We start from the raw sequence: 23,184 nt of genomic DNA on the forward strand, positions 1-23,184 counted from the left end.
CTCGAAACAGCAAACATATTCAAAAACAGTTCCATAATCAGATTAATAAAAGACATGCTATTGAATAATTATAATGAATATTTCGCTTTGAAAGTTTTCATTGTGTTCGGAAAAAATATGTGAAAATTCTGAAACATGGCGGGAAATAATATATTTTCATGTTTTTAAGTTTCCTTTTACTTGCAAACTATTAAAAAGGTACAGTTTTCTGCCATGTTCTAGTAATTATTTAAGAAATAAGGTATCATTTAAAAATATTTATCGGGATATAAATACGGGTTGGTCACATGAGCAAATTCCATAAAGCCCGAAGGGCTTTATGGAAAATTTGATCATGTACCAACCCGTATTTATATTCCGATAAATATTTTAAAATGATACCTTATTACTTATATTTACATTTTTGGTCGGTAACATTCCTGAATTGTGTTAACAACACGTTTCCATACATTTCAAATTGTTGACGTCCACAACGAAGCGTCATAGATGTTCAAAATGACGACAACACAAAACAAAGTTCTATAAAATGAAGAACTGTTTTAATTATTAAGACGCTAGAAAGCAAGTATATCAACATATACTTATACATTAACTCGGGAGTATATAATGGGAAACTCTTCCATATGTCTAATTTTAGGGGGTGGGGGAATTATGATTTAAACGGGGATGCGCAGTGTTACACTTAGAGTTGTGATGCGCTTTGACTTTTGAAAAGTGAAGACGTTGAAGACGGACTTTGAAAGATATTCTGTGGATATTACGGAGTTAACAGAAGACTGAGATGGAGGAACATGAAGAACAGGGCGGCAGTCGTCAGGTGTAGGCAAATCATTTATAGACAGGACAGAGGACGCAGCTCAGATGAATCTCCGGAAAGAACTGAACATCGCAGAGAATGTGGAACTGCACGAAGGTAAGGGACGGTTTGGATTTGGATATGTAATTGTTGATCAACATGAGCTCACTGAACGCTTCTTTTGACTCGATATTTTTTTGTAATAGGTTTTTAACGACGCCTCGCTTCGATGTCCCGACATAAACTTGGAAACCGACATCAAGCACTCTATGGCTGCTGTGGCACGGAAGCAGTGTGGTGTGTAGGTCTTAATGCACTTTGACGACTTATCGGCCATACATCCTGTGAATGACCTTTTTGCTAAAGCCTAATGTCATCGTCTAGCAGTAGGTACAATTCCGCATCACCGATGACCAGGGTGAAGTTTTTAGACATACATTAGGCCTAGTAGGCTAGTAACTAAAGACATTGTTTACTGAAATGCTTTTATCAATTATTGATGAAAGTCCACTGCTTGGAATACAAATAAAACCGTAAATACATTTTGTGATGTTGATTTCATCTATTGAAAGATTTCTGTAGTAAGTGAGAGCGATTGCTAAATGTGTATTGCCTTAGTAAAAGTAGTACCTGTTACCTACTTTTAAGAAATGTTCATACGTACAGCCGTGACCTCTGTCGACTCCGTAGTAGATTTATCCAGAAATAAATACGTATTGCTCGTAATAGTGTTATGCAGGAGAAAACAGTTGCAAATGTAAATATAATATTTATAACACTATTGGGAGTTTTGGGAGTGGATTTTTCAACTCCTATATGCAGTCACTCGGCTCAAGGTGGGGTGGACCTTATCACTTCTTTACAAATAGATGTAATTTTCAGCGCTAGCACCAAATAGTTCGTAAAACTTTAAATGCATAATTTCTGTAAAACTGACTTTTCTACCGTCGTTGAATTGAATATGTAAATTGAAAAACAACCAAAATATTACTATTATCAACTGGAAATATTACGGAATTATGTAAAACTTGGTAAATACCTATATAAATTTTCATCTTTTAGATCTCAGTTATTATAAGATTATCCTCAGTATCTATCCTGTCCATGTTAATCAGTATGATATAATATGTTGTACGGTGTGGCCGTTGAGACGAGCGAAGCCCATTAACATCTTGCAACACGACTAATAGATATTTTATCCGCCTTTTCGTTTAACGCGGGAAATATAACGCGGTGAATGTAAAAAGTTACATTGTGACGTCATATGAGGTGCATTGTTTTTTCTTCTTCTCTCAAACCAAGCAAAAACAAAACGTTTCAAGATATGAGAAAGCTTGTCTGGAATTTAAATACGTTTTTGGTACTTTCTAATCAATCAAATTATTTTAATTACGCGATTGTCAATGAAGGTATCACACCGGTGATTTTCATTATATTGAAATGCGTTTTGTGTTTAAAGGCAGTACTGTTTAAATATACTTTTTAATATAACACCATGGGACATAATTCATGTAATGAGTATTTGGCAAATATATATTGTTTAAATTGAACCTGATCAAAGCATGAACATTATAAAATATGTACATACATGAAGCTTTAATATTCATATCGATAAATAGCTAGAAAATAAACATGATTAAGAACTGTCCATCAAACTCATATCTTATATAGATATAAGTAGCTACCGTAGATGTACGTAAGCGCTCCATATCGGTTTTGTTTTTCTATTCACATAAAACTACGATATATATGTTGCCTTTCGTTCAAGTGCGTGTTGACAGTCATCATATCTCAGAAATATCAAAAATAAATACAACATACACAGTGTCATGCATAGAGTATGTGGAAATCACAGTCATCCCGCCTTCACAATACAGGCTGTCGACACTGTATCAATGGCTACACCCGTTTGGTAATGGAATATTTCTTATTGATAAAACCGAAACAACAGATAAAGACCGCAGTATAATCAGCATTTATGTTATACCCAGAATACCGCGATGTATTAAAGCCATGAGAACAAGAGATCTAAATTCCGCAACCAAACTATACCCCCTATTCACTATCATCAGTAAAGAAAATGCTTTTTGAATTATTGATTTCGAAAACATATGTTTGCTGACTGAGATCGAATCTAATTAAAATTAGACCCTATGATCCGCTCATCTAATATCGCTACACATAGGTATAGTAGATGCACGGATCATAGGATTTAATTTTGATTAGATTCAGATAATTCAGAATTCTGTATATGTTAGTAGTATCATTTAAACAAACTTCTACTGAATGCCCCTCAGTGTGTATTGATCTACACGCAACACCTGGACTCAATCACACGGGATGTTTTAAGCGACGGATTTCACTCATTTTATAATCATTTTTCACTTGATCTTCCATAGAGAAAAGAAAACCAATATGAGTAAGCAAATAGGTAAAAAGTATATAGATGAATTCATAAATAAATCAAGGTATCATAGCGAGAAGCGATTCTCCTATTATTTCACATCTTCTCTTTCCTAGGTGTAACACTAAAATTAGCATAAACTGAAATATATATCATCAACAGTATATCAACAAGTGGCAATAACCTGCACTACATCCATACTTAGATATACACATGTAGTAATCGTTTTGCAAAAGGTTGGCTAAGTGGGAAGACACCAATATCATATTGCTTTGTACCATGAATGGAACATGAGGCCTTTAACTAATTCCAAGGCATGCATTGATTTTCTAGCTCATTTTAAAAAATATGAAATGTAACTTTTGAAAATACATGTACTAGAATATATTGTATATTTTATTTAAAGAACAGGTTATCAGAATTAATTGTGGGGAAATCTTATTGATGTCTAAGAATTGATTGAAGGGATATCTTATTGATGTCTAAAAATTGATTGTGGGGATATCTTATTGATATCTTACAAGTGATTGCGGGGATATCTTATTGATATCTTAGAATTATTGTGTGGATATCTTATTGATATCTAAGAATTGATTGTGGGGATATCTTATTGGTGTTTAAGAATTGATTGTGGGGATATATTGTTGATGTCCAAGAATTAATTGTTGAGATATATTATTGATGTCTAAGAATTATTATCCAGCATAATACCGCCCCTTATATATGCTATTGTAACACGGATAAACAACAAACTAGATTAGGTTTCATGTCAAAAAGTATCAGTTTACAAACTAATGAGAGGATTGCATTGTTATAAATACATTGAAATGTTTTGTAGTCGTAAATGACTTTGGATACCATGAAGTCTATCATCCTACTGTGTTTATGTGTTGTCCTACCGGACAGATCAAACTCGGGCAAAGTCCATCCGACAATCCGCAGTATGTAATTTATCATGCTTTACTTTATGTCTATCTCTGAAAGGCGAATAAAACGGACAGTGTTCAATATATATTGTAAAAGAAATTCAGTATTTGATACACTAAATGTATCCAATAATAAAAGTCAAGAAAAATAATATTTTATAACTGTCTGAAGGAAGAGGCATTAATGCTGAAAGCGCAGTGAAATGTTATTCGAGTTTTGTGTTTATTTACTTTTATTATTGGATATATATATATATATATATATATATATATATATATATATATATATATATATCCAAATTGTGTTTTTAAAAAAATCACAGTGTCCGGTATAAAATGAAACCGCTTGCGTTAAATTTTTAACTTTTTGTACTGTTTATTCTATTTCTTTTAATATAGATATATATATATATATATATATATATATATATATATGTGTGTGTGTGTGTGTGTGTGTGTGTGTGTGTGTGTGTGTGTGTGTGTGTGTGTGTGTCTGTCTGTGTGTGTGTGTGTGTGCCGGTTTGAATACAAGCTTTTCCAGTCTGAACTCAATTCATTTTAATCTGAACTAATTTCATAACTTTCCTTCTTGAAAAGGAAATTAACCAAAATGTGTATTTGTATTATTGAAACAATATAGAAAAGCTGCAACATGGACTGAAAAACATTCCGTGGTCTTGGAAACTCACAGGATCACACATTGAAAACAAGCATCCTGTCTCCTTTAATGTAAAAGTTGTCTCCACCTATAAAGTCACTGGAATGTTGAAAAACAAAAATCGTAAGTTTTATGTTATTGATTATGCTATTAAGAAATATATCTCAATATATTATATTTTTTATATAATTAAAAGAAATAATCTCTATTCTCCACGTTATTTATGTGAAGAAATTACCTGTATATAATAATTGGAAATAAAAAAAATAAGACACCAGGGATGTACATAGTAGTTATCGTTACATCTATAATGCGATGTTTATTTTTTTTTAAAACTTGACAAAAAATAATCAAATAGATCTAATGTATTCATTTTATTGTCTAAAATGATAAAATTACTAAACTTTGAAGCACTAGTTCATGTCAGTGTAAAACTTATACGGTACCAATTTTGATGCACCAGATGCGCATTTCGACAAGTAGTGTTTCTTCAGTGATGCTCAACCGAAATGTTTGAAATCCGAAATAACAATGGAGTTTTAGAGCTATTCTAGGGGAAAACAGTGTGCCAAAAAAGTTAACTAAAATATGATATAGATGCATAAGGTTTATGTCAGATTGAAAAGATCAATGCGTTCGTAAAGAAAAAAAATACATTGTAACAGCAAATGCAGATTACAGACAAATCATTGGTAGAAGTTTAGATACTGTGTCAATAAGTTGAGCAAAAGTCAGCTCGTGTGGAAAATCTGGTTTTGTTCCGTACTCGTGCATTTAAATTCACTCAGTGTCTTCCTTAACATATTTGCTAAATGAGACTGAAGACTGTCATCTAATAGATTTTAAACATAGGTTAAGCACTGTGTATGTGCACACTTGACCTTATATACAACTGTACATGTGACTAACCATGGCGTATAGATACATTTAACCCACTGAATTTGCAAACAGGGAAATATCAAGAAATATGGCTTTGTTTTGTATCGATACCAATATTCTAACATACGTATTTATAATATTTCAAAGTTTAACGTTGGCTTGTTATCAAAGCACAAAAATTGATTGCAATAAAAATATACGAAAAACATTAATGTCTTTCAGTTTTTGAAAGCATATGAGATGACAATTATATATCTCGATCGAACCTCTTAATGATGGACGCAAATTAATTCATAGGAATGTAAATACTGTAGTATATTTGTTCTTTCGATTTCTTACACAATTTTATTTGATAGTAAACAATGTAATCGTCTCAGAATTATCGAAAACAATCGGTCTAAAACAGACAATTCAATATGATAAACTTTAATGAACGCTGTAGCGATATACATTTACGTGAGCCGATCAACTGTTGAATCTAATCTTAATTACATTGTTTAATGGCGTATACAGCATCAATGAATAGCATATGGATATTGAAAACGTGTGTATTCATTTGATTCCTTTTATCAAAAATTCCTACATACAGTAATACTGAAGTCGACTAAAACTAAAAGCAAAAATATCTATCAGAAACAAAAATAAAAATGCTGCGAATTCATAAATTATAGAGATGACCGGTCGTTGTTCTTTTTGTTCTTTAAGACTTTTGATCTATTGTCATCAATTAAATTGTGTTGAATTAATATTAATTGTTTCTACTGCATACACTTCAGATTATAGTCAAGACTTGTATGTTTCCAATCTTAGCTGTGGAACATATAATCTAGAGAAAAACGTGCTCCGTTTTCAATAGAGAGGACACCTGTCCTCCCATTCCCCACACGTCTTTATACACTCTTGCACTTCTTGGTCGATCTAGTCACCTAACAGAAGATGAAGCTATACAATTCAGTGAACTGAATGTTCTTTTATTTCTAATCAGTGTTGATAGACTTGTCATTACGGTAATACGTCTGAGTAATACGCACGGGTGATATTTATCAATGCGTGTTCACACCTCCACTGGACATTGTTATTCTATAGAAGTTTGTTTATCAATTAAAATCAATAAAAACACTCGTCAACGTTTAAGTAATCAATCTCTACAATTGCAAGAACATTTTCTTTATCTATATAAAATCCTTATGTGTACATTTAAATTTTTGGGCCGCTGCTATATTTTTTCCGACTGCGATATTAACCTGCTATTCAGTATTTGGATATGTCTGGACAATCGGAGAAATATTATCGCTTAAATAGGGGTTCCATTAACACTGACATACCTCTCAATAGTGACATGACGTCATTGCAGTTTATATAGAATTGTCCAAATTGGGGAAGACGAAATTTATTCCGATCGATGGCGAGCACCACATCCTCGGGGAAATGTATTTAGAGTGTGATAATGTAGAAACCAGCGTGAAATAGCTTCGTATGAATTACTATAGACTAAAATGAAGTACTTCGACAATGAAAGGTTGACAATGTCATCTGAAAAGTATTTAGAAATATTGACGATATCTTGTTTAGCCCCCATCCAAGGTAGTGATGATGTTGAGCCATTATCTGTAAACTATTGTTAGAACTTTATACATTTGTATTTTACTTTTTCAGCCACCGCAATTAGAGATTTGGAGGCACAAGGTTTTTATTTGTTCATTTGTCTGTCTGGTTGTATGCAAAACCCTTAACATTGGTCATAACCTTCGAACACTTAGTGCTAGGACTTCTTTTCTAACATGTGTATTTCTTGTGATAAGACATTTCGTTTGATAGTAAAAAAATGATATCATGACCTTAACCTTGGAGGTTGACCTACTTTTGAAATGAAAATAATCTTGGTCCAAACTTTTTAGCACTTAGAGCAAGGACTTTCATATTTCAAATGTGTATTTCATGTGGCAAGACCTTTCTTTTGGTACCAGAATTAACTTTGCATATGGGAACATCGGTGTTTCACAAACATACACACTTGTTAACTTTATCAACTTTATAAAAGTCGTACGATTTAGTATAATTTAACAGCACGTAAAAAACATTATACGGGTATAATTCAATTTTATTGGTAACACGCAATTTGATTGACCGAGCACACTAAAAAAAATAGTTTATATTGTATAATATAACTTGTCATGGGGACACACCCCTTGGGTAACCCAAGACGGCATTACTTTTTTGTTTTAGAAAAATATACGTGAAATTGAAAATCAACGGAATAAAACGTCCACAATGAAATACCTTTGCTTGACTTTTGTTCTCTCGATGTCAAACAAGGCATATGTTTTTTCTATTTTAGTTGTAAACTACACAAAACATTGAAGGTAAAAATCGATACTAACTCTAATACAACGATATCATATGCAAAATAATGGTATATCAAGTATTTGCAACTTTTGCTGTTTCATAATGAAATACAATTTCACTTGTGGGAATGTTTTATCCGCCTATTAAAGCATAAAATGCGTCATCTCTTACAAAAATGTACAGATTACGTCACGTCACATCGATTGACATGTGGATCGCATTCTGTGAATTGTTTGCATTTACTGTGTCGGATTTAATTGGCGACAATACTGCATGCTATGGTAAGTTATACTTTATTTCAAAACTTTTATAAAGTCAAAGTACCGTAAATCATGCGTTTTCTGGTGCATGATATATCAGGTTTAGATTTTTAAAACAATTCCGGTATTTACTGGCAGGGCGACTAAAATAGTGAAAAGTCGATCCTGTGCCGTGCAGTAAACATTGGACCTAGATATATAGCCGACACATATCTTCTATTATCAAGAATCGTTGAAAACACCACTTTGCAGTTTCAAATTTGACTAATAAAGTATATGTTCCGGTTATGCATAGAACCAAGATGGCGGTTTTCTTGGTCGACGCTTCATCAGTCTATTGCTAAGTGAATCCTTGCTTAATGCAAGCGATTTCTATATCTCAGTGTTTGTTTACTTTTTTGTATAAATGAAGACTTGTAGAGTGTAGTTTTGTCTTTTGACATTAAATTATAAGGAATGAAGCTAATGTTGACCTATGACATACGCTGATTCACTGCAAGGTACCAAATTATACCTCCTAATGACATTTACAAAAGTGTTGTTTACTAGCGGAACTACGGTAAATGAACTATATAACATAACAATGTGGCTTGTATATGAGAATATACGGTAATTCGTAATAAATCGTCTCGATGAGGTAACAAAACAGTTACTTATGCATGGACATCCTAATAATCAATGTCATTCGAGGTCTAACAGCTAAGTCTAAGTGTTAATTCATATCCAATATAGTAAAATAAAGAAAAACACAACTGGCGGGAACATGTGCCACACGTGCTTTTGTGGAGCCAAGTTATTTACATATTGGAAGTATATTTGATAACCAGATTTGCATGATTCTGTAATATGGTTACTGCAGATATAATTAAAAATATATTGATATGAGTAATAATGGAAATAATGGCAGTATATATATATATATATATATATATATATATATATATATATATATATATATAATTGACTGACCTTAATCAACTTTTCATTAAAAAAATCATATAAAAATCATGTTCATACCACTCTCACAATTAATAAATCAATTTAATTAACATTTTTAAATGTGGAAGAGAAATGCTACAGATATATACAAATGTAGTAGTAGATTTACATATAGTAACTTATCTGAAATAAGACCAAACATGCAAATGATGCAGGTAAACCTCTCACTATATAGATTATACAGGGCCACATGTGCAGAAAACCTAACAAAAATGGCATCAGACACACTTTTAAATAAAAGTGTTTGCAAGAATACAGCTACAAACCGGTGTAGTGCGGGAAACTTCTATAAACAAATGTGCCTGCCGATGCATAGTTTACACTTCTTTTTCTAATGTAAACATAGAAAATATACTTAAATGAGCCTAACAGCACAATCTTCATTTTACTACGAGGCCGAGTCAATACGTAAGTAACCAGCCTAACTTATTTCAGGTTGAGATCCACCTCTTCTTTCCCGATGTAATTACCCTCTAGTGCGATGCACTTAGACCAACGGTGTTCAAGTGCCACCAGCCCAGAACTGAAAAAGTCAGGGTCCTTTCCATTGACCCACCCCTCAACTGCCGCCACAACTTTTTCGTCAGACCGGAAATGACATCCACGGATATATTTTTCAAGTTTGAGAATAGGAAAAAGTCACTAGGAGCTAGGTCAGGCGAATAGGCAGGATGTGGTATTAATCATACCCGTTTCACTCTACAACATTCATTGCAACTTTCCAAGTGTGGACTCCCCCGTTGTCCTGTTGCAGTAAAACACCTTTAGAGAATTTAACTCGGCGCTTTTCACGGATGGCGGTTCTCAGCTGGTCTAGCAAATTTGCATAGTACACTCCAGTTATTGTACTTCTCTTGGGGAAAACGTTCAACATAATAGCGCTTTTTGCGTCCCAAAATACTGAGGCCATCACCTTACCAGGAAATGGTTGCGTCTTGAACTTCTTTGACCTCAGGGACCCAGACCCTACCCTCTCACGACTCTGAACTTTATTCTCTGGCTCAAAATAATGAACCCAAGTCTCATCTACAGTCACCAGACGCAAAAGAAAATCATCTTTTGACCTAACACGCTTCAACAAGGCGCTGCATACTGATGCTCTGATTGCCATTTGCTCATCGCTAAGGGATTTGGGGACCTAACGGACTGTTAGGTTGCGCATACCTTAACGATCATGTAAGATTGTTGAAACACTACCATGTGAAATGCCTAATGCCTGCGCAGTTTCTTCCACCTGAATTCACCTATCAGAGTATACCAGATCCGGAACTTTCTTACACATCTCTTCGTCGGTGATCTGAGATAGAATCTTAATTATATTATATTAAAGTTTGGCATATTCACATACGTTATTCAACACAATATTGCCCATATTCTATGTGACTTCCTCCAATAAAAACTGGAATCAGGATATGATGAAGTTTAGTGTCTTTGTATTTTGTTCCTATTATTGAATGTTTTGTTGACAGTTTTAGAATCCTATTTTAAATTTGAAATAAAAATGCTTCTACTCCATCAAGGCAAAAACCGAGACTGTGCAACTATACTGAAGAAGAATCCATATAGAAAGGACCAGGACGGAGTGTATACGATTTATCCGGATCTTAGAACAAAGAAGCACGTGTACTGTGACATGACAACAGAAGGAGGCGGCTGGACGGTGGGTAGTCTTGTGGTCATTTTTCTTTTGTTTAATTATGGGTTTTCCATGAAGCTAAATCCTGCTTACATTATTTATGTTGATAATTAAGCTTTTCAGCTTCAGGATTTGTGGTTTAAAGATATTTTGTCGTAATTGTGGAAATACATACTAAAGGATGAAAAAACAAGTCGTCAAGGGTTTTTTAAGAGTACATGCATATATATTGTTAAATTGTTTTGAAGATATTACAAATGATAAGCATAATTCAAGTACAAATTATTGATATGTACACTGAATGTGTGTGGTGTCTAAATAAATATCAAACAAATTTCAATAAGGGGGAGGTAGGTATTAATTTTAACGTATTATTCCGTATTAGTTATGAATTTAAACAAAAATTTTCTATCTAGGTCATCCAGAAACGAGTTGATGGGTCAACAGATTTTTACAGAGACTGGCAAACCTACAAAGTTGGATTTGGAAATCCCAGGAAAAGTTACTGGATGGGTAAATACACATCTATATGTTGAACGTGGGTAAATACACATGTATATGTTGAACGTGGGTAAATACACGTGTATATGTTGAACGTGGGTAAATACACGTGTATATGTTGAACGTGGGTAAATACACGTGTATATGTTGAACATGGGTAAATACACCTGTATATGTTGAACGCCTTTGAATGTCCTGTATTTCTGTTTCCTTTACTTGTTCATTTGCAAGCTTTAATTAAGACAGTGCAAAAATTGTAAAGTGTATCTTAATGAACTAAATTACAAGATATGGATTATGCTGTTGTAACGACTGTTGGATGTATATTATAAAATCTATGGTAGGACACCTAGAAGGTATCTACCCGGTACCTATGAGGCTCGTTACAATAATAGGGTTCGAAGGGACCTATCCATATCAATGAAGAAAATGTATAATAGTTAATACAATAATTTATTGATAGTATCAAAAACACAAGTATAGTCACAGTTCAATTGCTCGGCTAAAATGTCTTAGTAATAAAACACTGATGGGAATCCGGTGTTGATCGGTGCCTGATGCTACTAGGTGTCCGGTGTAATTAATTGTCCGGTGTTGGGTGCTACAGGTGTAGTCGTTCTCGAACACTTCGACTAGTCTAGTATACTACTAGATTATAATGGCATCAGGATTACAACCTGAACTAATTTAATTATACGTAAAATCCAACCCCTAACATCTATAGAATATCATGCATATAGAACATTGTTAAACTAAGTACGATATCTAAGTAACTCGGTGCAAGGTGCTTCTGCACCGTTTCTAAAACTACTCCGTGCGTAATATACTAAATTCCACCACCTAAGATCTATAACACCGTCATAGACTATATATTCAATGAACAGGGATATATCATATGCATGCCATGCAAATCTACCTCTACCAAGTATACATTCATACATAAGATATAATTAATCAATTCTAAATTCAACGCACCTGAAATGTGCGGTGACGGTGCAACTTTGCACCGAACTATAAACTTATCTAAGTTTTTTAAATTTATATTAAATCCAACTAGATCCGTTGAAATAACAATAACTTTAATAACTATAAACTATAAAATATAACTAGTAACTAACTGGGAGAGACCTTGCGTGTCTCCCAGGGACAGAACCCCGAGTGCACCGACTATCAAATTTCACGACAAGAATTAATATGAATTTCTAAGTACTCAATAAATTTACTATACTTTAATTCTCTAAAATTCCCTTTCTTGTACTATCTAGATAATCTAAATCAGCTACGTATTTTAATACTTAAAGTATTTGCTAAAATAAAGGAAATACCTCAACTTCGGTGCAGCAGTCGGTGCCAAACTTCGTAATGTAATATATTTTGCAGAATTCTGTCGCCGCGGACTATGATTCGCGGCTTTTATATCTTTACGCAATGATGCAGCTGATTACGTCAGGTACTGTACCTAAAACTCCTAAAACATGCTTTTCTCAATAAAGTGAGATCTTCTGACTTACTAATATAATTCATATATAACCTGGTAGTTTATCTATGATTTTTAATGTAATCTAAGCATTTTATCTATAAAGTCTCATTTCTAAAACTATTGAAGTGTCGACGTGTCCTTCCTAAATCCGGAAAATATCCGTCTCTATCATACCGATTCTGTAATTATCGTGCGAAAAGCATTTCCTGTCTCTACATCTAATTACATCCAGGTAATAAACAAATGAGAATTTCTAACACTTTTAAGTGATATCAGTCTTAAACTCTATCGGAATCATCCTAATAAAAGTATATCTCACGGGCGCAACACTGTGTACGGATATGCTACATTGAATGCTTCACCGCTATTGCAGTTGTCAAATAAGATACAGGTCAATTATCTTCTTTTTTTCAAAATACCTGACGGCATGAGCTGTGACGCTTCACGACAGCATACTGCATGTAATGACTCATCAGGAGAAAGTTTAACGGCGTGAAGCCTTACAGTTCATACCTTCATGTATTTTCAAAAAATGAAATTTCTTTATATATATATATATATATATATATATATATATATATATATATATATATATATACAAAGCACTAAAATGACCAACGACACGAACAACGAGATTGTCAAATTTTCGGGACGACCCGTCCCTTCTTCAGGACAAACGAAAAGAATTACATAATGTGGTCAATATCAACAGAGCATAATAACAAAAACTACATATAAATACATCTAGCACTACAACTACACTAATCTACAAACGTATTTACAACGCAGACTACATGTTTTTGGTCTTTAGGCTTGCCAATCAATGTTAAAAGTGGAGTGGATTAGGACATGCCTTATTCGTCCAAAGAGCTGATCCAAAATGTCCGAAAAGAAAAACAATAAACTTAATTAATCTCAAGTGGAACGAGTTAACCCAATTACGTTGACAAATAGTAAAGCTAACTCGTACCCAGAGAGATTCTATTTTAAGCATGCATAATTTATAAAAGATAATAATAAGTAACAAATACAAAAATAAAAATAAATAATAAATAAATGAAAATAAGCTATGTAAACGAAGTAAGAGATGAACAAAGTTTGAGAGAAAGATAATGTAAACAACTAGTTTGAATAAGTTAACAAAATGGACCAACTCCAAACCAAAACAAGGAATAGGCAGCCCAGGAAATTGAATCAACATCAGACATTCCCGTACTGATCATGTCTAGGGTAGATGTGTAAAAAACATAGAATCACGGAAACTGATAAATGGGTTTTACATGTAAGCAATCGGTTATGAAGTTCAAAAAATTTAAAAAGATAGGCTGATTGTAAACAGAATTGAAAAGAAAAAAAATGTGTTCAAAAATGGTCATAGTACCACTGTTAGGGACGTGATCATACGAGTAGGTCTAGATGAGGTTTAAAATCTAGTAAGGGTTTAGCCCGTATTCATCCTGGTGAAGTCAGTAGGTTTGTTGATACCATGCGGTTCAAATGACTTCAACCTGTGCATCCAGAATTTTTTCTTCTGCTTTCTTTCGGTATCCGACCAACTAGGGTCATGATCATTAACCACTACTGTCATGTCCTCCCATCGGTGGCTATTGCCATTGAAATGTGTTGTTACTAGCAAATATTTTTTGGTTCTGATGGAGGACCGGTGGTTGTTGACCAGTCTGCGAAGGTTTGTTGTTTCTTCTATGTACTGCGTCTGGCAGACATCGCAACTGATGAGATAGATGACAGCTCTCAGACGAACGCTTTTATAAAAAGTTACAGTCTGACCCCACCGAAGAGTTCTCTACCAATATCACCGAAACCCTCCAGCAAATGTACAACAAGGGCGAGATCGTTGACAATGTTTTGGGAGCGCTTTGTCATAACAGCTGTAGCCCAGGACTATTCTATCTACTGCCTAGAATTCACAAAAAAGATATGCTAGGCCGTCCTATAGTCAGCACCATCGGACATCCCACGGAGAAAATCTCTGAATTCATTGATTTGCATCTCCGTCAGCACGTAGAAGATTTACCATCATACTTGAAGGATACCACTGATTACCTTAATAAAACACACTCATCGGGCCTGCCAGACCATACCCTCCTTGTGACCATGGATGTTACTTCACTTTACACTAACATTCCACATGACGAGAGTATCGAGGCGTGTAGAGAGGTTTGGAACAATAGGGTAATTAAATGTCCTTCAACTGAATCACTCATTCAGCTTCTTGAACATGTCCTCAAGTTCAATAACTTCATGTTCAATGGTGAACACTACCTGCAAATAAGTGGCACAGCTATGGGAACAAAAATGGCAGCATCATATGCCAACATCTTTATGGGGAGACTGGAACGTAGACTTCTACATTATTCACCAGTTCAACCCCTCAGTTGGCTACGTTTTATTGATGACATTGAGATGAAGTGTGTTAACGGTCGTGAAAGCCTGGACGATTTTATCGAGATGGCAAACTCTTTCCATAATTCCATCAAGTTTACTGTGGAAATTTCCACCTCAAATACCACAGCCACATTTAGAAACGGGGAAATTGAGTTTAATCTCCACACCAAACCCATTGACTCTCATTTATACCTTATGCCATCTAGTTGTCATCCACCCAACACTTTTAAAGGTGTAGCTAAGGGTTTGGTTACGCGAATCCGCCGCATCTGCTCCACTCCTACTATTTTCCAAGAACAAGGAACAATCTTCAAAACTCATCTCACTAACAGAGGATATGATCCTTGCAAGGTACAATCCGCGATTGATGAGATGTCACTACAGGACCGACAGTCCCTCCTCCAGTATAAAGAAAAACCTCAAAATGACAGGGTTCCATTGGTCACTATGTATCATACCGCCCTCAAGAACATCAACGGTATTCTGAAGAAACACCTGCCCATTCTGCATGCCAACAAACGAATGGCTGGTGTTTTTAAGGAACCACCGATGGCATCCTTCAGACGTCACAGCAACCTGAAGGACATGATAGTAAGGACCAAACTGGATAACCCTTTACCCAATGGAGGTTTCAAAATATGCTCAGTCCTCAGATGTCAATTATGCAAATATAGGTCAGACACTGAGGGTTTTAGCAGTCCTGTCACGGGTCGCAGTTATAAAATATTGGGAAACTTTTCCTGCAAAACCAATAACTGCATCTATCTCATCAGTTGCGATGTCTGCCAGAAGCAGTACATAGGAGAAACAACAGACCTTCGCAGACGGGTCAGCAACCACCGGTCCTCCATCAGAACCAAAAAATATTTGCTAGTAACAACACATTTCAATGACAATAGCCACCGATGGGAGGACATGACAGTAGTGGTTATTGATCATGAGCCTAGTTGGTCGGATACCGAAAGAAAGCAGAAGGAAAAATTCTGGATGCACAGGTTGAAGTCATTTGAACCGCATGGTATCAACAAACCTACTGACTTCACCAGGATGAATACGGGCTAAACCCTTACTAGATTTTAAACTTCATCTAGACCTACTCGTCTGATCATGTCCCTAACAGTGGTACTATGACCATTTTAAAACACATTTTTTTCTTTTCAATTCTGTTTACAATCAACCCTTCTTTTTTAATTTTTTTGAACTTCATAACCGATTGCTTACATGTAAAACCCATTTATCAGTTTCCGTGATTCTATGTTTTTTACACATCTACCCTAGACATGATCAGTACGGGATTGTCTGATGTTGATTCAATTTCCTGGGCTGCCTATTCTTTGTTTTGGATTGAAGTTGGTCAATTTTGTTAACTTATTCAAATTTGTTGTTTACATTATCTTTCTCTCAAACTTTGTTCATTTCTTACTTCGTTTACATAGCTTATTTTCATTTTTTTTTTTTTTTTGTATTTGTTACTTATTATTATCTTTTATAAATTATGCATGGTTAAAATAGAATCTCTCTGGGTACGAGTTAGCTTTACTATTTGTCAACGTAATTGGGTTAACTCGTTCCACTTGAGATTAATTAAGTTTATTGTTTTTCTTTTCGGACATTTTGGATCAGCTCTTTGGACGAATAAGGCATGTCCTAATTCGCTCCACTTTTAACATTGATTGGCAAGCCTAAAGACCAAAAAACATGTAGTCTGCGTTGTAAATACGTTTGTAGATTAGTGTAGTTGTAGTGCTAGATGTATTTATATGTAGTTTTTGTTATTATGCTCTGTTGATATTGACCACATTATGTAATTCTTTTCGTTTGTCCTGAAGAAGGGACGGGTCGTCCCGAAAATTTGACAATCTCGTTGTTCGTGTCGTTGGTCATTTTAGTGCTTTGTATGATTGTTTGTATTTGACCTTGTATCCATGTTGTGGATCCGACACTATGTATATGTATATATAGATATAGATAATAGTTACTTTTCGCAATGATCGGTAAAAGTATAGGTAAAAAATAAAAATGAAACAGGAAGACGTTTAGTAAAGCTTTAGCGCTTTCATTTCAAATATTCAGAAGCTTTACATTTAGTAACATAGCGACGTTACGTCACAAACAGCGGAACGTTAAAATTAAACAAATCTAGAGGTCATTACATCAAACTCCCCGTCGACGCCTCATTACGTCACCTACGAATAGACCTCTCCTATGTGACGCAGCACAATATACAGATTTGTAAATTGTGAGTCCGCGATTATCACGCAAGCAAATAACACTAAAGAAGTAGTTCGCAGTTAAAAGTTTGAAGATATTGATATTAAGAGCATTAATATATAAGTATGGATTTTATTTTAAACATAAAATGATCAAAAGATCATTAAAAAGTAGGGAGACTCTGTTCAAATTAGTATGTAAAGTAATGAACTTGATGTTTACGTTCTTGTTTTGAAAGTTGTTTACGTATGACGTTATGTTTTTTCGTCATTCTACAGTGACGTCACAGTATACGCGGCCTAAGAAATCGCTATCCCATAATGCCTAAGTGGAAGAGTTTGGTTTGTGAGCAAACGAACTCTGGTGGAAGTTTGGTCATTACATACTGACTGTTGAAACGTATTGTTCATTGTGACGTCATAGTAAAGCAAAACAAATTTCGACGTCATAAGACACTGAACGTTAAAACATAGTGTTTACAGTGATATCATTATAAAGTAATGCGTGAAAACATTTTCATTTACAAATATGACAACGTTAAACTGAATTATTGAATTTAGGTTTGAACATATTAATGAAATGTTTTTCCTTTTCACATCTCTGAATGTCACTTCCACCTGTAAACTTGTAAAATGGAAATACATTGAATTGTTTTTGTCCACAAACATCTAAATATTCACTTAGTTGAATTTGTCTGTATTCCGGATTGTGGATTTACTGTTTGTGGACCCGCACGCGAGCTGGAAGCGGGTTGCTTGTATAAAATATAAAATTCTTTGCATGCAGGACAAGTAATGACATACAAGACATTTTTGCTATCGCACGACATGTTGGCATTGACTTTAAATATCCGTCCGTTAAAGTTGTATTGTGATCCTTCCGTGATGTATTGACAGGTCCCGCATCGTGGATCCCCACACTTAGTGACGTTGTGATTGTCTTTAAGATATGGAGGGCATAATATTCTTTTCAGAGTTTTCGGTTGACGTTTGCTGTTGATGAATTTTATTTTTCTGAATATTTTCTTGGTTGATTGGTCGTCTTTCAGTATATTGTTTAGTTGATTAACTATTGAGTTGATATTTCTATTACGCAGGTTATGTGTATGTACAAAAGGAAATATATCTTTGTCTTTTTCCCGGTTGTTTGTAGCTAGTAGTTGAGAGCGGTCATAACTCTTTGCTTTTTCAATTCCGTTTTCTATAAGTTTATCAGGATAATCTTGTTTTTGTAAGTATGATCTGAGTTCTAACAAACGAATATCTCGGGTATTTACATCACTCACTATTGTCAACAAACGTCTAGCCAGATTGTAGGGAATTGCAGTTTTTGTATGGTGTGGATGACATGATCCAAAATGTAGGTATTGGTGTGTGTCGGTAGGTTTGTAATAGACATCCGTTGAAAGTTTAGTATCTTCTATAATAACTAACACATCCAGAAAAGGTAATTTTGTATCATTGATTTCCATTGTAAATTTGATACCCGGCTTCAATTCGTTCAGTAATTTGCAAAAAATTGTTAATCTATCCATGTCATCAGACCATAAAATAAAACAATCGTCAAGAAATCTTTTCCATTTCGATCTTATGAGTTTTGCATCCTCTTCGCCCCATAGAGTTATTATTTGTTGATGAAGTTTTTCTTGTAGGTATCCCAAGGTTAATGTGGCATATGTCGGTGCTACTTTTGTTCCCATTGTGGTGCCTTTTGTTTGAAGAAAATGTTTCTGTCCAAATGCAAAACAGTTATTCGGAAGTATTATCTTCAATTCCTCTAAAACAAAATCCTGATTAAATCGAGCGTTTAGGATATCAGGATATTTCTCAATCCAATATTTTACGACTTCAATTCCTAGGTCTAAGGGCATATTTGAATATAAGCCGACAACATCAAAGACACAAGTTTCGTATTATTTTGTATATGGTCCAGTAAATGATTGAGGAAGTCTAAGTTATCCCTGATGAAACTAGGTACTTTTTCGCAATACGGTTTTAATAAAATGTCTAAGAGATGACTAAGTCTTTGAGATGACGAATTGGGTCCTCCTACGATGGGCCGAAAAGAGAGATCTTCTGGATTTAAACAAGAAATATATTCCCCCGTGTCGGGTCTACAAACAGCAAATCCACAGTCCGGAATACAGGCAAATTCAACTAAGTGAACATTTAGATGTCTGTGGACAAAAACAATTCAATATATTTCCATTTTACAAGTTTACAGATGGAAGTGACATTCAGATATGTGAAAAGGAAAAACATTTCATTAATATGTTCAAACTTAAACTCAATAATTCAGTTTAACGTTATCATATTTGTAAATGAAAATGTTTTCACGCATTACTTTATAATGATATCACTGTAAACACTATGTTTTTACGTTCAGTGTCTTATGACGTCGATATTTGTTTTGCTTTACTATGACGTCACAATGAAAAATACGTTTCAACAGTCAGTATGTAATGACCTCTAGATTTGTTTAATTTTAACGTTCCCCTGTTTGTGACGTAACGTCGCCATGTTACTAAATGTAAAGGTTCTGAAGATTTGAAATGAAAGCGCTAAAGCTTTACTAAACGTCTTCGTGTTTCATTTTTATTTTTTTACCTATATATATATATATATATATATATATATATATATATAAGATAAACAACTTTGTATTCAATATTTGTATTCACCTGAGAATGGATGTTAAAATCCAGAAAGCGCTAGTGATTTAAATATATTTTGGAACTGCATATTTCCCTGCTTTTTATTGAATTATTTTGACTGTGTGGTATCAGCTCTTTTATTTGGATTATATATATATATATATATATATATATATATTACTTTCGGTTTTTCGTTTCTTTCGGAATTAAGCAATTCAAACTTTATATCCATTTATGAATAATCATTTATATTTTTCAATATATTGAATCCAAGGACATTAACTGTGTTTTTATCGAATTATTTATCAAGTCCATTATGCGATAGATTTTCTTTATTTTGAAAAAAATTATTTTGTATATTTTTTGAAGAAGCAGTTTCATGAAATTCTTATGAATACTATCATATCGTTTCAATCTGTTTAGGGAAAATTGCAATTGTCTGACGTTGATATAGGTATATGTCTTGTTATTGATAAAAAATATGAATACCGCAACATGCTTATTTCAGCATTTTTATTTGTTACTAAGATATATTATTTGATTATGAATATTGTTTAACGTCCCTCTCGAGAATATTTCACTCATATGGAGACGTCACCATTGCAAGTGAAGGGCTGCAAAATTTAGGCCTGCCTTTGGTGCTTACAGCTTTTGAGTAGGGAGGGATATTTATCGTGCCACACCTGTATGACACGCGCGAACTACATTAATTAGATTTGCGCATGCCATACACCTACTATGACACGGGACCTCGGTTATTGCGGTCTCATCCGAAGAACCGCCCCATCTTGTCGTCTCTTACAACAAGCAAGGGGTATTGAGGACCTATTCTAACCAGCATCCCAAGGGATTATGTTATTTGGAATCAACAATCAAATATATAAGACTGAATCTATGATTATATAGGGGTTGAATTACCTTGATGTATATATTGATGGGACAATAAGATATCTATCAAATATTTCATCTTTAAAAGGAAACGACGCCCTACACTTGCTAACAAAATCAGGGAAGCAAGTCCTCCGTGTGAACCTTCAGAAATTTAGCGGTCAGATGGCGTATGCTAAATACTCCAAGTTCTTTGTTGGAGACGAAAGCAGCAAATACAAACTGACTGTGTCAGGATACAGTGGCACGGCAGGTGAGGATAGTTTTCATTATTTGTCGGGTTTTACAGACCTTGAAACGTACTAACATACCGGGTACACATTTCTAGCACGATACTTTTCTCACACATATTAAACAAAACGCATCTCAAACTGAACCATACACTTTCCGCACGAAGCGATATATTAAAAGAAACGTTTCTTACACGACGTGAAACGATGATGGTTTGCATGATACGTTTTTTTTTTGAAACGCTTAGATCCTACCCGCTTTACGCAAAACGTTTTTTTTTTTCTTTGTTCTAAAATGCGTTGCCCTCGTTCTAGTTTACAACCTGTCGGTACAATAACTTTTACATGGTTTCTGTAAACTTTTTATTTGCAAGTTTGTTTTTGATACATGGAATGTATAATTAATTCATTCGTTTTGAATTTATGTATTTATGTGTTTATTCACTTTTTAATCGAATGAGACGTAAATTGATCAGTGTCCCGTATACGGGATCACACAATCTGCAAGTGGCACACAAAATATCACATGCACCATCGTGATGTTCAATAAAAGTAAAATTGCAATCCTATTACGACCCAAGCACTTTTTATCATCCCTAATTGCTATTTAAGGTTAAAGCCGACACATGTAAGTGGCTGGGATATTGCTGTGTAGGCTTAAACCCTAAACAAACAAACAAACAAATAATTTATTCTATTTTTCATTGATGTCTATTTATTGCTTGATTACCAATTCAATGACAGGTCCATCTACTCATCTACTTTATGCCCTATATATTATGATGTAGTGTTTCTTTGTGAAATGAGGACTTGTACTATATCTGCGCATGTTTCTAGTTACATTATGATAAATATGTTTTCCTTGTGATAACCAATGTTACCATCTTGTAAAGTGTTCGGTGTCTAAACCATAAATTTTCAGTGAAGGAATCATCGACGATGATTGCTCAAACTTTCCAAAGTTATAGATCACGGAATGTACATTATTTCCTACTTTAGGTGACAGTTTGAGCTACCACAACGGAATGAAATATTCAACAAAAGATCAGGACAACGACGCACAGGGGGGAAATTGTGCGACGATGTTTAAAGGAGCGTGGTGGTATAAAGGTTGTTACTATTCCAACCTGAATGGACGGTATGCTAACTCCGCCGTGGCCAGTACTAAGTACCTTAACTGGTATTACTGGGGAAATAGACACGTAGCATTGAGAAGAACATCCATGATGATCCGACCATGGTAATAGATGTCGATACGCTAAATAAAGGAAATAAACAGTATCTATATATTCTTGTGTCTTTGTGTTATTTATGATAAATGAAAGTGTCATTCTGGTGAGAAAAGTGTATGAATATATAGATAGATAGATAGATAGGCAGAGAGAGAGAGAGAGAGAGAGAGAGAGAGAGAGAGAGAGAGAGATTTTATACGAGAAAGACAGTATGATTTTGAACGTTGCTGAATGATGACTCCCTGATCTAGTACTAAGTAGTATAAATTTTAGTACACTGTACGCCTAAAATAGTACTAATCTATGATCAATTTACACTACATGTAAAATCATGCAAGATAAAGGGAATCCTATTACATGTATATTATATGCAGATGGTGTATCATTTTTGCGACACAAAATACATGAAGAGGAAGTTTTCAAAGATTTGTTGTGATTATTCATTTTTCGACAGAATTCAAGAAACCAAGGATCCAAAGAGTTAATGGTCAGAAACAGATTAACAAAATAAACTCTTAATGACAACAGTACACCGGGACCTCCGAGATCACCACAGCATGAGAGGCATTGGTACAGGACATGCACTTAACATCGTTTTTTCAAGGGGATAAACCGGAAGAACACCAACTTCTTCTGTGGAAAATCAACACACAAAGTCATATTTGGGGGAACAACAATC

At 34.5% G+C, this 23,184-nt stretch overlaps 1 protein-coding gene across 1 annotated transcript; it reads left to right on the top strand.

The window, feature by feature from the left end:
* Nucleotides 1-4,048: 4,048 nt before the first annotated feature.
* On the top strand, nucleotides 4,049-22,564 carry LOC130046614 (ficolin-1-like). The gene is made up of 6 exons (XM_056160309.1): nucleotides 4,049-4,141; nucleotides 4,767-4,907; nucleotides 10,789-10,928; nucleotides 11,321-11,417; nucleotides 21,132-21,296; nucleotides 22,273-22,564. The coding sequence occupies exons 1-6, from the start codon at nucleotides 4,060-4,062 to the stop codon at nucleotides 22,515-22,517; spliced, it is 870 nt and encodes a 289-aa protein (XP_056016284.1). The 5' UTR covers nucleotides 4,049-4,059; the 3' UTR covers nucleotides 22,518-22,564.
* The last annotated feature ends 620 nt before the right edge of the window (nucleotides 22,565-23,184 follow it).

This window comes from Ostrea edulis, chromosome 3, assembly GCF_947568905.1.
Source record: "Ostrea edulis chromosome 3, xbOstEdul1.1, whole genome shotgun sequence".
Taxonomy (NCBI): Eukaryota; Metazoa; Mollusca; class Bivalvia; order Ostreida; family Ostreidae; genus Ostrea; species Ostrea edulis.